At 38.4% G+C, this 16,575-nt stretch overlaps 3 protein-coding genes across 4 annotated transcripts in view; 1 reads left to right on the top strand and 2 right to left on the bottom strand.

Moving 5' to 3' along the window:
• The window catches only part of LOC117282031 (zinc finger protein 572-like), a 50,098-nt gene extending 40,266 nt beyond the window's left edge, over positions 1-9,832 (bottom strand). The window contains exon 1 of the mRNA XM_033752127.1: positions 9,428-9,832. Coding sequence (XP_033608018.1) covers positions 9,428-9,583 — 156 coding nt within the window. The 5' untranslated portion in view covers positions 9,584-9,832. The remainder of the gene's footprint in view (positions 1-9,427) is intronic.
• LOC111866142 (zinc finger protein 239) lies at positions 457-9,405 on the bottom strand. Of its 2 annotated transcripts, XM_033752134.1 has the most exons (5): positions 8,285-8,311; positions 5,679-5,742; positions 4,871-4,987; positions 2,193-2,263; positions 457-1,768 (listed from the first exon to the last, which is right to left on the bottom strand). In XM_033752134.1, exons 3-5 carry the CDS (start codon positions 4,982-4,984, stop codon positions 835-837), a joined length of 1,119 nt encoding a protein of 372 aa, XP_033608025.1. In that variant the 5' UTR covers positions 4,985-4,987; positions 5,679-5,742; positions 8,285-8,311; the 3' UTR covers positions 457-834. The 2 variants fall into 2 exon arrangements, with proteins under 2 accessions (XP_033608025.1, XP_033608024.1); XM_033752133.1 differs by lacking the exons at positions 5,679-5,742; positions 8,285-8,311 and adding an exon at positions 9,189-9,405.
• A 241-nt stretch (positions 9,833-10,073) lies between the features above and the next one.
• On the top strand, positions 10,074-12,940 carry LOC117282447. The gene is made up of 2 exons (XM_033752136.1): positions 10,074-10,363; positions 11,463-12,940. The coding sequence occupies exons 1-2, from the start codon at positions 10,192-10,194 to the stop codon at positions 12,185-12,187; spliced, it is 897 nt and encodes a 298-aa protein (XP_033608027.1). The 5' UTR covers positions 10,074-10,191; the 3' UTR covers positions 12,188-12,940.
• Positions 12,941-16,575: the final 3,635 nt, after the last annotated feature.

The following is a 16,575-nucleotide window of genomic DNA, read 5'->3' as shown; positions in this document are numbered from 1 at the left end:
AAACCAAACCAAAAAATGTAATTTCATGAATATTAGTGGTTCCACTACTACTGCAAGTTTTTTTCCGGAGATTAGTCTGATTCCCGGAAGTCGCCATGGTGGCACGATTCTTTAACCATGCAGATAAGGCATGCTTTATCCAGTTTTTACTTTCGTTTTTAACTGAATTCATGGAATATAACCCATACTTCTGTTTCTTTACATTGTTGACAAGTGCATGTTTGGCACAAATTTTCTATCGTGTTTTTACTGCGATTTTATTCTTTCCTCCCACTGACGGAACCGGTTGTCGGTTGTTCATAGGTTGTTTCTAGAGATCAAGGTTTGTCCAGTGATTGAGACTAGCTCTTTCTAAGGGGCCCAACTGAGTAGGTTAAACCTTCCCTATACACCTGAAGACGGAGACAGATCCAGTCTCCGAAACGTTGTGGTTTTTTGTCTTTTTATATACCGGACGATGGGTGAAGTCCAAAATAAGCCAAAAGAAGTACAGTATACACCATCGTCAGAATCCTTTCAAGTCTACGCTTACTTAAGTCATCAATTCAAATGCTGAGGGGTTAAAGAATGGAACCAAATCCAAGCCAATTGGAATGGGATACACTTCAACCCTGAAGATGCATGCTGCTGCTGCTGCTGCTTGGTCCTCCAAAATATTGGTATCTGCTCACCCACAAGGCCACAAACTAAAGTCACTGCTATGAGAACACAAAACTTAAATTCATGTGGAAATCATGATTTAATTCTGATATTCAAAGGCATATGAACAAGACTCAGCTTCTAGGTAAATATTACAGAATGTGAAAAGTCTCGTTTATACTAACCAAAAACACACTACATGTTACACTTATATTGCTCTTCTCCTATGTGTATAACCATGTGATGCTTCAGTTTGTTCTTGACAGGAAAACCTTTCCCACACACGTTGCATCTAAAAGGTTTGTCCCCTGTATGTGTACGAATGTGATACTCCAGGTTTCCACTCTGAGAAAATCTTTTTCCACAAATGTCACATTTGAAATTATATTCTCCAGTGTGTATTAGGTTGTGACGTTTCAAATGTCCGCTCTGTGAAAATTCTTTGCCACAAATAACACATTTGAAATGTCTTTCTCCCGTATGTGTAAGAATGTGACGTTTGAGGTTTCCACTTGCTATAAATGCTACCCCACAAATGTCACATTTGAAATGATTCTCTCCAGTATGTGTAAGATTATGTCGCTTCAGCTGTCCGCTCTGGGAAAATTTCTTCGCACAAATGTCACATTTAAAATCCTTTTCGCCTGTATGTGTGAGCATATGACGCTTCAGGTGACCTTTCTGTGAGAAAGCATTTGCACAAATGTCACATTTAAATTCATTTTCTCCTGTATGTGTAAGAAGATGAACCTTTAGATGTCCTCTTCGTGAAAAATCTTTCAAACATACATCACACTTAAAAGGCTTTTCTCCAGTATGTGTATACATGTGAAATTTCAGGTGTTCATTCTTCAAGAAAGCTCTTCCACAAATATCACATTTAAAACCTCTTATACCGGTGTGTGTAAGAATGTGATCTTTTAAGTGTCCACTACGTAAAAATAACTTGCCACACCTGTCACATTTAAAAGATTTCTTCCCTGTGTGAGTGAGAAAATGACGTTTCAAGTTACCACTCTGTGAAAACTTTTTCCCACAAATGTGACATCTGGATTTTTTTCTGGTTTCACTTCCAAGTTCATATGCACATGGGAATGACTTCAGCTGACACTTGGTGAAATCATGTTGACTGTGAAAAATTCATAGTGTTATTTAGAAAAGCCATTTCCTCCAAGTTCTACATGTCTGTTTACATGGTGATGATATATCACTCTATTTTTAATGCACCGTGTGCAATGAAGGACAGTCTGATACAAAATAACTCACTGCTCCTACAATGTCTATGCCATCATTATTTTAAGAGCAATGCCATGAATCTGTGACACAGGAGAAACAGGACTCCATCTTGCCACCTGATAGTCATAGTCAACTGAAGGACAAGTAGGGTTCATTATTTATGAGACAACCTTAAAAGTTTGTAGTATCAGATTCATTCCACAAAACCCATATAATCTAGTCTTCAATATAATTTATCCATAAGGGATTTTTTGTCTCATCAGCATAACATTTTATAACTATGCATGACCCCCACACAGCATTAGCTATACTCTCACCTGTCCTTGCTTAATACCTCCTCTTCAGGTACTGCTCCAACTCCATCCACTGGTAAATCCAGTGATTCTTCCTGCAGTAAATCATCTACACTAAGTAACAAATAATAATTCTACATTCATAGTAGTTAGTTAGTTATTGGAGGGTGGGTTTCCCCATGCACCGCGACCAGTTTGATCTATTGTGCTTTACATTCATAGTAACTGCGGTCAAAACGTAAATTTACTATGCATATATATACTACCACAGTCAGCGGCCTCCGTAGTCTAGAGGTAACATTCCCACCTCATGACTCGTAGTACGCGGGTTCAAAAACCCGGCGGAGGTCGTCGAATTTTTAAGGGCGGAAAAATTCAGGGAACAAGTCCTCCAGGAGGGACTTTAAGCCGTGGGTCCTGTGTCGTAGCTTTACAGCACATAAAAGAACCTCATATCTCCAAAGGAGGTCACTGAGCTAAATTACGGACGTTTCCCTCCCAACAGCATTCTCTAATACCTCTGGTAGATGGGGGAAGCATTATAGATACCTCTCAGCTAGTAGAGCCAGTCTCGCTGGCTGGGCGGGACTGATGGTAAGCACCAGTACTGGTGGGATATAGAGACTGGCAGAAATCATAGAGGGAAGCACAATGGACCAATACAGGTCTAAGTGCATGGGGAAACCCACTCTCTCCAATAAATAACTAACTAACTAACTAACTACTACCACAGTCAATAAGTTTGTGGAATAGCCGCAAAGTGTCGTACGGGAATTTACTGCCAATATGTTTCAGCAATGTTTTTGACAGCTATATCAACGTTGACAGACTTGCATAGTGGCCAATGGCAACTATTCTGAGGGCCGATGTGGATCTGCATAAGTGTATGAGAATACCTTGTAATATGATGCGGTAAAACCACATTCCATGAACTTAATGACTCTACCACATATATGGAAGTGATTAACAGAATCTTCAATGTGGACATTACAATGCCATTTTGCGACAGAAAGTAATTCTCTGCAGTCTCCATACAATGCCTGAGCCTCTTTCTACATCACCTATGCACTGCTGACAGAAGTCAGTATCCTGTTCTTTTTAACTGTTTCCGCAGAGAAGTATATCCTAAATCTGTGCCCTTTAAGACATCGGTTTAGTGCTCTAAATAGGCTAGTTACACTCCACTGGAATCAGCAGGCTGTGGTGAAAAGTTCAAAAGGGAAGCAGAACACCCTCACAAAGAAATTCTGGAGATTTTATTTAATGGCTGCATGCAAACATCTCAGTGTTGCACAATAATAGGCACTTCACTTAGATGACAATGAATTATAGCAATTAATATATCCTGTACTACCTTCTGGGATATAACATAGTGTGGTCTGGCACAAGTGCACCAACATAATGTCTCCATTTTCAGGACCAAAGAGTAAGCCAAGCAGAGAAACCAGCAAGTAGTAGACGGAATGCAGAACTCTTCTTGCCGCCCGCATCTCGCTGGTTTCTGGCTTGGCTTACTTTCGGCCCCTGATGATGTATTCAGTATATTCCTTTGAAATGTTGGTAAACTTATATCATACTACATGACATTAGACCACAGAAGATTGTATGCTTCTAAGTCATCACTGAGAGAACCTCAAATTCAGCAAAAAGCAAATTACTGTAACTGTTCTGGCAGTCATAATTTAACATGGCTATACAAGTTATGCCCCCAAAGTGGTGGGAAACAAGGGGCAGCATTATGTACCATGGTTGAGGGACAGCATGTTATACATGCAACATCACTACCATCTGTATCATTTGCATATTATATGCCCAGAAATCTCAGTTCTTGAACACCTCTCTAATGATACTGAAACTGACATAACAAACAACACAGATGAAGTATAGGTACAATTCTGAAATGTCATGGAATAGAAATAGTCCTGAAGCAAGGAAAGGCAAATGTGGTTTTAACATAGATGTAACATACTGCTCTTCAACCATATACAAGTCTGACTTACACCATATATTCTGTGTATTCTGATTCTGGTATAAAAAGACCAATATATGACAAAAAATAGTGCAAAATATTTCTGAATATCATGTGACAGTACTGATTTCTTCAGGCCAGAATCAGTATCTGAAGCTACTCGAATGCAAACAAAGGCTGAATGTTGCTGCTGGAGCCTTACAACATGACTATTATTGTGGACAGTTTTCATCATCTTAAGTTTCTTCAAACATGATGTTTAAAAAATTGGACCTCTTTCCACCACTATGTGTGAAGGTGGAAGGAGTCCCACCCTGATGAGTTCATTAGAATGGCATAGCCTCAGCCGACAGTTTAGAGCTTCCATCTTACACCTAATGATGGAATAAGATCCACTCGCAATTACACACTGTCATCACAGCCCTTTAGAGAGAGATCCAGTTTCCAACAAACATTTTTCTATGAAGAATAAGACAATAGGCAGTGTTTAAAATAGTTATATGGAGCTCACTGAAATCACAACCATGTTACTAAGAAACTTCATAAAGGCTTAATTGTCATCTTTTACCAGAAACTGCCATCAGTTACAGAATTAATTTTCAAGAACTGAGATGTCAAAGTGATACACAAAGTCAGATTCTTTTAAGACAGTATGACAGAACAGCAATATGTAAATACCAACATGGGTTTACAGAACTGCAACATGGCACAAACTCATGGAAACATAACTTACAGATTCTTCACTCTTTGGTTCTGGATATATTACTGGAACTATCAACTCTTCATGTTCCATGGTGACTTGGGCAGGCTCAATATCCAAAGGTGGTTCCTCCTTACTTGCATTCATGTACTGTTTGAAATAATGTGTATCAATACAATTAAAGTCCTTCTGTATTACCTCAAAACTGTCATCAACTAGCTCAAATCATTAATACAGTACCCCAATGCTCCTGCCACAATTCTGATATGTACATCATCTTCTGACCAACCCACTTCTTTGAAGACGCACCGACTACAAAGAGTTTTTTAACTTTGTTGACCAATTCACAGCCTTGTGCTTCATGGCAACAGGTGTTCTGCTTGCAGCACATGAACTTTACTGAGGAATCAACATGCCCAATGGCCAATAATGCTTGGAATTAACTTGTGGACCACCTTACAGTATTGTTTCATGGTGAGCAGTGCAGTTCTTGCATGGCAGTTTGTCATCTGTTTGCAGTTATCAGTTCCATTAGCCATTTGTTCTCAGTTAGTTAGTAAGCAGTGTTGTACGTCACGGTGCAGTGTACTTTAGAGCAACGTGTATTTCTGTGTGACACCTATGTAAAATATGGATCTGGTAGAAAGTGCTGGTAAAAATTCTGGGGTAAGTCTCACGATGAAAGGGTTCCCAGCAGACAAACGACTTGGTGACTAAACTTAAAACGGAACTCTTAATAGACAAGAAACAAAAATATAAGTGCCAAGTGTTTACTGAGAAATTAGATTACATCCTTGTACAGTCCAGACTTCTACACCTAGAAAATGAAAGAAATGTCTACCTCAAGAGACTGGAGTGTCAAAGTCAAGTGCAAGAATGGCAACACAACCGCTGAGGTTTTGACCCTGTAAAATAATAGTAATCCATATAGCAGCCACACAATTCAAGTAGCACAGTTCATTTTTGCAGCTGGTTTCTATAATCTATACAAGGTGAGATCAACCCACAACTGACATTCGTTTCTGATGAAACGTGTCTTCACTTGTACGGATACCTAAACGCAAAATAGTCACTACTGGATTTCTCAGAGCCCACATCTGAACCACAAAGTCCTGCTCCATTAAGTAAGTTTGATTTGTTTCATTCTGGTCCGTCACATTAACAATTACAAAGACAAGCGAACTCCATCCAGTGTGACTATTTTAAGTTTTACTACTTGAAAACTAAGCATCCTTACATGTTTCGATCCTTACGGATCATCTTCAGAGGGAACATTAATACTTATTTGGAAACCACTATCACAACTGGTGTTCTGAGTGCTAATTACATACACACACAGTGCCTGGATTACACAATATACACAATATCCATTTTTCACAATCACAGCAGCTTTCCTGGTATTAAACTTTAAAAACTTTGTTGTTTAAGTTAAAATTTATAAACCAAGGCGATAGGAGAAGTGACACGAACCACTTGGTTTATAAATTTTAACTTAAACAACAAAGTTTTTAAAGTTTAATACCAGGAAAGCTGCTGTGATTGTGAAAAATGGATATTGTGTATATTGTGTAATCCAGGCACTGTGTGTGTATGTAATTAGCACTCAGAACACCAGTTGTGATAGTGGTTTCCAAATAAGTATTAATGTTCCCTCTGAAGATGATCCGTAAGGATCGAAACATGTAAGGGTGCTAAGTTTTCAAGTAGTAAAACTTAAATAGTCACACTAGATGGAGTTGGCTTGTCTTTGCCATTAAGTAAGAGTTGGTGTCTGATAATAATAATAATAATTTTATTTAACATTCATCACAGTTACGAACTGTAACCTTCAAACAAGTCACATACGTATACAACTTTTCCAGTCTAATTGGCCTCCTGCCCAATCGATTGAACGTCATCATATATCACATAACATAACATTCATTCATTCATTTATTTTTCGTTCCATGGATCCACAATACAAGTGAGATATAGGACATGTCCATACAGTGATTATTCTTAAAATTAATAGAGCAAGAACTAAGTACATAAATAAAAAAGTATAAAATACAAAAATTGAAACAAAACATGTAGAATCAAATAGATTCCAGTCATATAAGTTAATTTAATGAAACATGCAGTTTAAATTTAAACAATGTCAGTTTGAACATATCACAGAAATTGCTTAAATGACTAGACTAGAATAATAGAATAATGACTAGAATAATACTAATAAAAGACTGGATGATCAACAGGTGATTCTAGTGAATGCATAATCATTAACTTATAATGATTTATATTGGAAATATTCTTCCACAGAATAAAAATGATGAAGATAAAGAAAATGCTTTAAACAAATTTTGAACTTCTTAGGGTTTAAAATTAATTAAATTAATTAAAATCACACTCTCAGTATAATTAAAATATATTAGGTGCAATCAAATTTACGACTACCTTCCATTATAAAAACAAGGTCATCTTACTATATATATCTTAATTACCACCATCATATTCTTAAACTTAAAACCTATTATATCAAAATAGTCCACAAAAGATAAAATTCAATTTAGATAACGATTAAACAATTTGGAGTGCAATCTCTTTTAAGACTTCCATTCCCTTTATAGGCTGAATCATATTAAAAACTTCACCTAATTACTAGTCATTTTATTTACACTTAAATCTATTTATCAAGGAGAATCTTATTCGTTTAACTGTCCTTCTGAGAGGAACTCATGCAAATTATACAATGGGTGTTCCAGTAAATATCTTCTGAGTCTATGTAGGAATTCTCTATCTGCTTTTATCATTCTTAGTTCCAAAGGCAGTCTATTATAAAGCTTAATAGCCATATTCGTAACACCCTTCTCATATGTTAAGGTATTACAACTTTGCATGTTAAGGTCTTCTTTCTTGTGTCATACTTATGTAGGTCAGTTTCTTGTGGTGTAAATGTTATATTTCTTGAAATAACGTTAACACCTCTAAAATATACAAAGAGGTCACCATTAAAGTTTTTAATTCTCGAAATCTAGGTCTACACGATGTTCTTTTTGTTACCCCTTTCATTATTTGAAGAACCCTTTTTTGCAAAATCAGAATTTTTTTACTTTCACTTTCTCCCTCCCAAAATATCAAACCATAACTTATTTGAGATTGGAATTTAGCAAAGTATACATTCCTAAGGACTTATGGGCTTACTTCACCTTTCAAAGCTTTAATAATGTAACACACCTTACTCAGCTTTGTACAGACCGACTGAATATGAATGTTCCATTTTAATTTGTGGGTTAAATTAATACCAAGAGACCTAAACTGTGCTGCATAATTAATTATTATATTTTTAAAGGTAATTACTGGCTCAATGCTATCTTGTAGTTTATTCATATGGAAATACCTTGCTGTAGTCTTCTCATTATTTATTACCATATTATTCATTGAAAACCAAGATTCGAGTTGCTTCATTACCTTATCTGTGTTGTCTTGAAGAATATTTTTGTTCTTTTCTATTACCAGTATACTGGTATCATCTGCAAACACCACCACTTCCCCTTTAGTTATATGGATGGGTAGGTCATTTATGTAAATCAAAAACAAAAACGGGCCCAATGTTGACCCTTGTGGAATCCCTGCCTTTATATTCCTTATTTTTTAAGTAAAATGAGTCATACAGTCCCTGTTGCCATTAGAAATTAATTCCACATATTGTGCCCTAAGTGTTAGATATGATTTTAGTCAGGCATTGATTTGCCCTCTTATCCCATAATGCTCTAATTTTTCTAATTTCTTTGTTAAATCAAAGAAAATACACACTGGTAGTAATTTCTTATCCAAAGCTTCTTTTATCTTCCCGATAAACGACTGACACGCTGATGTTGATTTATCTTTTTGGAATCCATATTGTTTTTCAGTTAATGTTTTAAATTTAACTGTAAAGGACACCAGTCTACTGTATACTATTTTTTCCAAGATCTTTGAGAATACTGATAGTACCGATATAAGTCTATAGTTATTCGCTTCATGTTTGTTTCCTCTTTTGTAAACTGGCTTGATCTTTGCAATTTTCAATAAATCAGCGAAACCCCTTGATTAATGATTCATTAAATATAAGTTGTTGGAGTTTTAACGTTTAAATATTAGAGAATAACTTTACTATGATGTAAACAATTTTTGTTATAAATTATACACAGATTTTATTAGACAATTTCTTGATTGTATTAGCAAGATAATTTGACACAACTCTGTATCTAGGCTTCGGCCTCAAATGGATGTGTTCGAACAAGAAATTAAAGTATAAAATTGAGTGGTTTTTTTTATACTTGTGATACATATTTTTATAAGAAAATCTGGGATTCCATTGTGCTGTACGTACAAGCAGAAGTGTTGCTAATGATATCTACGTGTACAGAGTCGACATTTAAACACCTCCATAGCGCTGCGAATTGAGACTATTTCGTTGGTTCCTAACATTACCGGACTTCAGGCGGGTGTATTTAACGGCAACATCCGTATGCGCCTCGTAGCGCACCTGTCGCCGTGGAAGCGGTTAACAAACAATAATCTTCACTGTATTCCTCTGTGTTACAAGAAACATTTGTTAACAGAACTCACCTTATCTTCACATAGAATTACTGGAAATGCAGGTAGATCATAACCCTCCTCATACTTTATATCAATACGCTGATCTCGCTTAAGTGATGAATCGTCGGGTATTTCTTCGATCAACTCGTACTTTTCTTTCTTTATAGCCATTTTAATGTTCAGCATGTACAATCTCACGACAGTTAACTAAGGATACTTCTGGCTAAAATTCAGTTGGTGTCGATTAGGCTTGGCTGAGTCATTCTTGCGTGCACATACCCTACCAATATTTAATTAATTGTATAATCTATCAACTGCATACTACGTGAAATCGACAATTAAACATCGCAGCAACAAACATCAAAAATTGTCGCGAACCACAGCCACTTGAATTCCATACGCAGCAGCAGAACCCAAGTTCTTGGCCTACTTCACAGATTGAACTACTTGCAAATAATTTAGCATTGCTAGCTTCTCACGAACACACCTACGCTACATCTTACGCTGCCCGCGCACTAGGCGGCCACGACAGCGACCAGTGTGGCCGTGGCCAGCTAAATACCCTTGTATATGGACAACCGCGCACTTAACGACAGCGGACAGCTGGTCGCGGCATTGGTCGCTACGTAGAGCGACAAGTCAGCGGCCAGTCAGTCGCGGCCGTCGCGGCGGCCAGCTATTCCTATTGTGGCAAAAGGGCAACCGCGCACTCACTACTGCCAGCCGCGCGGCCAGCCTTAATACCCGCCAAGCTGTAAACATTTCTGCTGTTCAGTAGTGAGAACGATCTCACCATGGATATTGACAACGTAAAGTTCATCGAAGAAATTGAAAAACGGCCGGCAACTTGGGATATGTTACGGAAATCCTACAGTGACCTCAATATAAAGAAAAGAGAATGGCAGGAAATCATCGAATTATTTGGAGGTGACAGGTGTTCAGATAATAAAGGAAAAGAAGTCCTGGGTGTCATCTTATCTTTTTTATTCATTCGTTATTAATATTCATTATTACCATCAGTGTCTAATTTTGGAACAGAAACTTTACTGCATTGTTTAAGAACAGGAAATTCACGGTCATTTTCACTTTATTGTACATTCAGTACTTCAATTTCGTTGTGTGCCTTGTGAACTGAAATTCACATTGAAGGTATCACATACATTCATTTTGCCATGGAACGCTCCCTTCACCTACAAAATAATCTGCAAAACAATCTCTAACAGAAAAACCATTTATGTTTGGCCTTGCCCCGCAGTTCTGAAAATTATTAAAGTCGCAAGAACCTAAATCTTCTTCAATCTGCTCAACACCATCACGATCGCGAACAAAATTGTGTAGAATGCAACAACATTTTACTATATTCATAGCAAAATCAATGTCAACATCTAAAGGCCTCTGAAAAGTTCTCCACTTGTTGGCTAGTATACCGAAAGTACACTCAATGATGCGCCTCGCTCTACACAGTCTATAATTGAAAACCCTTTTTCTGAAATCCAAACGACTTCCAGAGAATGGGCGCATTACTTTATCTGTCAAACCGAAGCCTTCATCTGCCATAAACACATAGGGAATTGGTCTGTTATCTGAGCTGGAAATTGGTCTGCCCTCTGGTATATCTAATTTATTACTCTGAAGTTTGTTGCAAAAGAGTGACTGATTAAAAACTGTAGAATCGGAACATTTTCCATACGCACCGACATCAGTGAATGTAAATTTGTAATCAGCACTAGCAGAAGCTATTAGAACGAAAGAAAACTGATGTTTATAGTTTTAGAAGAGTGACCCACTATGTGCCGGTTTCACAACACGTATGTGCTTTCCATCAAGAGCACCGACACAGTTTGGAAAATTAGTCACTGCATTATATTGTTGAGCTATTTTTAACCACTGATCTCTTGTAGGCTCAGGTAAACATGTTGCTCTCTGATTTGTCCAGATTGCATGGCATACTTGTCTGAGTGCTTCTCTCAGTGTCGTTTCACCCAGCCGAAATGTGTGATGAAGGTCTGCAAATGTACATCCTGTGGCCAAATACCTAAAGTGAAAATTATTAATTTTATTTCAGGCATTTCTCTTCAAAAGAAGTGGAAAAACTTGCGGGATAGTTTCGCAAGGGAAAGGAGACGCCTTAAAAACCCTAAAAGTGGTTCAGCAGCATCCAGAAAATCATGTTACATGTATTACAACAATTTGTTATTTTTAAGTAGAGCTATAGCAGTGAATGAAACTGAAACAAATGTATTGCCTAGAGAAGATATCCAGGACTCTTCGGAGCAGACTCGTGCTGAGGGACCATATGCTGGCTTTAGACGATCTCACTCCAAGAAAAGAAGCGTAGAAGACCCAGTGGGGAACGAACTGGTCAGTATACTGAAGGAGGCCGCAGCGGCAAGAGAGGCACGAGAAATAGAAGAAAGGACCCAAATGGACGACGATAAACTTTTTCTACTCTCCTTGCATAACGACCTTGCAAGTGTTCCTAATTACTTGAAACTGCAGACTAAAATGGAAATAATACAGGTGATACAGAGGGCGCAGAAGTATCACAACTCACATCAACACTCGCAGCTTTCAAGCGGGACACCACTATCGTCCACCATCCTTACACAAAATCAGCAGCAGGAATATCATCCGGGCTATTTTATTCAGTCTCACTTCGTGCAGCAGCCACCAAATGATCCCCGTCCATCAACTTCAGCTGCCAAACCCCACAATTCAGAAGATTTGTACAGTCTCCTGCAGAAACACTGGCAAGTGACACATCAACGCAGTCTCCAGCATGTGATATAGTGAGTGTGTACGGTGATATGTACGAATAAAGTCCTGTTCAGACATGCGTATGAAAAGAACACTATACTTAATCATATTGCAAGACTTTAGGGGCATGCTGCTTGTTATATTTTTAATTTTTGCTTACCTCAATGTGACTAATAACTTCTCTTCTGCACTGATGCACGGCCTCATTGTGGTATTAATGCCAGTAATTAGGGGCCTTATTGTATCAAGCAGTTCGCCAAATGATTTGATAGACATTCTTGTGTAACTGAAGAACTTCTCTTCATAAGTTCTCAGTTCTATAAAAAACGTAGTAAACATTCCTTTTGTTGACCTGGAGCTTAAGAGTGGATGCACCCAGTACTTTCTTTTGTACCTGCGTTTTGTCCTATAATACAGATATGAAACAGCTGCGATCTCTTCGACTTCCATTTTGAAACTAATGACGATATCGGTCGCTCGTTTGGCCGCACGTTCAGCGGCTGGCCACCCAACACTGGTCGCTGTTGTGACCGTTGTGGCCGCCTAGTGCGCGGGCGGCGTTAGCCCGTAGATTTGTGTACACACACACACTACGCATGCGTGCAACCCCCACCAGACCCGTCCCAGAAGACGTTTCTCTATATGACAATTTCTTTATTAATTGTTAATTTCCGACTTATTTTCATATGGTGCACGGGCAATGGCCCATTAACTACACCGAAAGAAAAAAAACTGGAAAGTGGCTTCACGTTAATATACATATATACATTGTCTTATATTTTATTACTTTATATATATCTGTTACACCTCATGGGGAGGGGGTGAGAAAATATAATTACTTTAGTCTATGGTTACTCTTTTTCCTAACATCGTCGCTGCACTCGGCTGCCGTCGGCTGTCTTTGCTAGGGTCACTCGGGATCGGTTGAGGACAGGATGGTTGCGAACGGGTGAATCACAACGACCTGCGTACATTTTCCACTATGTACACTGTCTATTTACAATAATAATTACATTAAGAAAAGGACCTAATTTGGTCTGCTTACATGACACTTCTTGCTAAGCTATTTCTACCTTCTTTGTCGGTGGAGGGGAGGTGCCTTGAAACTGTACTCCTATCCTCGTCTGCCACTATCCGTTCATTCCTACCCTGTTCTACCCTGGCTCTCACTAGGTACACTGGAGACTGCCTTAACATCTCGCAATAACACTTGTATCAACAATGACATCTAACAGCATGCCGTATATGAGCAAAGAGACTTACTTGCAATACACATGTAGATTACTGCCGTCATCCACCCTCTTATGGTATTCATGTCGCTGAGAGCCTCCGGCTGACAACTGATATTCTGTGTTAGAACATGATCCCAAGTCCCCCGAAATTCCATAATTTATAGTTTTAATTCGCTGATTCAGCGTTGACGACAGAGGGTAGGTGACCCCCCCCCCAGTGTCCTCAATCCTCACAGTAACATTCTAATTGGTTCTCATGGGTGGTTGTGGGCGGACCCCTTGCGTCTTATTGCTGTGTATGCGGTCTCTTACGATTACTCCAGTGACCGAGTGAGGCAAGCTTCTTGCTCGGCGAGTACACGGACTTGCTGAGCATCAACATTCTTAACCTATTTGCCTGCCCAGGTGTTTACAAATTACTGTAATAACTGCGAAACGCTTTTCGCAAGTCGCGAACATTTTGGGTCATGCCTTACGCTCTCCAATCTCAAATTTGAGGCACTACAATATCACATTAAAATACACTCTTTACCAATGATTTTGTCCAGGAACTCTGATTTCATACTGTATTAAAACCATTACATTATTCAAATAAGCAAAATCTGGGGAAATCGTAGTAACAACCCATTCATATTAAGTTCCATGCAAGGCCGCGCTATAACTCAAGCGGTTAGTCGCTGGCTTCCACTGCAGCGGGCTGGGTTCGACCCTGGGGTCTGGTCAGGTGGGATATGTGGTGGACAAAGTGGTGCTGGGGCAGGCTGAGCGAAGACAGTGCATGCCTTAGACCACTCGGCTACCATGACTGGCACAAACTTCTTTACTAGTTACAAATTCTACTTTTGTTAATGAAGATATGAATATCATATCACGTTGTTATGTAGGTACACAAGTAGCTGTTTGGTTTACCTTGCTCTTCCTCCCAATAGTCTCTTTGTGCAAATATCTGCACACTTTATCATGCAACAGTATGCCAACTTGATCTTCCTTTTGAAGTTGATATAAACACTGCCATTTATTCACAAAGCTGACTTTATTAAAAATATTTAAGATACTTATTACTGCATCTTCTAAACATTATGTTTTCAGCAAGAATTCATCAGAAGGTCCTTGTGAATCAGTTGCGTTTCTGAAGAGACTGCAACCACTGCACATAGCGCACCTTAAAATATCAATAACTATGCAACATGTCTTAGGTGCTGCTTATCTGTACCACTGCTGTATTGTGTGAGGCTGCCACTGAATATGTCTTTAAGTACAAGGACATCCATGTCACTGATACAACTATTGACATTTAGCAGAGAAAACATAACTCAAACTTCATGTTCGTTCAGTGATTTACAATTATATTCATAGCAAAATTCCTCAAACACAAATAAAAGTCATTAATTTAAATAAGTTTCTTGTTTTCCCTTTGTATGTTATTTAACAAACCATTCAGTACCGATGCTACAGAACTGGATGGTGTAACATGCAATGAATTAGTAAGGATCTAAAAGGAAATGGCTGTGGCCTAATTAGGTACTATCCTAACATATACATAGAGGGACTGCAGAAAAATCATTAAAACCTCAACCAGGATAGCCAGTGAACTGGCCGAAATGCAAACTGAGCATCTCCCAAATACAAGTCTAAGGCATTACCTCTAGACCATCCTGTTCAGTTCTTCTGCATAAATTCCTAGCTTACTGACCTGCCTGGACAAAGCTCATCCATGCTACAAACACTTCCTAATTTTATGGCTGCGGAAAGTTCTCTGGATGAAAATCAAACCAGCTTATTCACTGAACAACAGATAGTATCCTGATGCAAAAGCTTCTAACAAATTTGAGGAATCTATAGAATATCATTTTATACCCATATTTTGAGATCACAGGTTCTGGTGACCAACAAAATAAACTTTAAAATACACAGTACTTCCAGCCCAGTTGGGCAACTATTGCTGCATTCTGAGTATCCAAAATCAAGAAGTATACCATTGAGAGAGAGTTAAAAATTATATACACTACTATTTCACTCATCCCACAGAGACAAGTACCAGAGTATGGTTCAAGGTGCTTGAGGCTTCCTCTTTTCTGCCTACTGGTGTATTTTTCTCCAGCTTCCTGTACACTATGTCAATCAGCCCTATGGCTGGCTGCCAGTGAAGGACACTACTACTCATTTTCATGAGAAGAGAATGGCTAGGCAAATGGAGGGGAAAATACAAAGTTTGCTTGAGGAGGTGTTAACAGCTCATTGGAGACACTGAAGTAGTTGAACGAAGGGAATCTGTTTCTTTGTGTAAGTCAATATAATATTAGGAAAGCACCTACTAATGATCTTAAACCACAATTTGGCACATATAATCACTCCACAGCTTATAAAGGATATCTCTACCTCTTACATGAATTGCAACACAGAACAAAAGCAACTAACCTCACTTACAACTTCATGAATCATATATGTTCACATTTTATCATGAATGGACTGTCCACATAAAACCATATCCTGGTTTGTATGTCACTACAGTTGTTTACATTACTGTCACCTATCCTATCAATTATTCATGACATATATTCCCCAGAAAAGTCTAGTGCCTTTTTAAGTTACTTTCTTCTTCAGGTCTTGTAACATTACACTGTGTTTATACCTTCAGAATGTGGTGATGAAATGCCTCCCAAGGATATTATAGACAGTTCAAATAATCTGGTTTCTATGATTATTAGCATAAAGCTTCTGCAGCATTCCTCACAAATTAACTGGTAATATGCTAGTGTATGGAATTCCCCCTACCAGCCCAAACATTTAGAATAAGATTAAAATATGTACAGAGAAACAAAATATGGTGACAGACTTTTTGTGGGACAAGTAATACCATCATACGGGTCATCCTCTATTTGTGTAGCAATATATATTCCATAAAAGAAACAGATATCGATTGGCTTGAAAGAAGATTGATTAGCAAATTGTACATGGATCAGAAAGTTAGAGTACGACTGGACAGAGGGGAGACAGGAAGTGTGCAGATTGGAAGAGGAGTTCGACAAGGATGCTGTTTATCACCAATTCTGTTCAACTTGTACAGCGAATGCCTTACCAAGGAAGCTCTGGATGGGCTCAGAGACTTCAAAGTAGGAGGGCAAATTATTCAAACTGTGAAATATGCAGATGACCTTGTGTTAATGGCTAAGGAAGAAACTGTGCTAC

This window comes from Cryptotermes secundus, unplaced genomic scaffold (genome assembly GCF_002891405.2).
Source record: "Cryptotermes secundus unplaced genomic scaffold, Csec_1.0 scaffold318, whole genome shotgun sequence".
Lineage (NCBI taxonomy): Eukaryota > Metazoa > Arthropoda > Insecta > Blattodea > Kalotermitidae > Cryptotermes > Cryptotermes secundus.
Note: the sequence above shows the minus strand (reverse complement) of the source record. Positions and strands in the feature narration are given on the sequence as shown.

Coding starts and splice junctions, on each gene's coding strand:
- LOC111866142 (XM_033752133.1), bottom strand. CDS start 4,984: ATGAATGCAAGTAAGGAGGAACCACCTTTGGATATTGAGCCTGCCCAA. Junction 2,264..4,870: donor AACCAAAGAGTGAAGAATCT/GTAAGTTATGTT, acceptor GATTTACTGCAG/GAAGAATCACTGGATTTACC. Junction 1,769..2,192: donor GAGGTATTAAGCAAGGACAG/GTGAGAGTATAG, acceptor AATTTTTCACAG/TCAACATGATTTCACCAAGT.
- LOC117282447 (XM_033752136.1), top strand. CDS start 10,192: ATGGATATTGACAACGTAAAGTTCATCGAAGAAATTGAAAAACGGCCG. Junction 10,364..11,462: donor TAAAGGAAAAGAAGTCCTGG/GTGTCATCTTAT, acceptor ATTTTATTTCAG/GCATTTCTCTTCAAAAGAAG.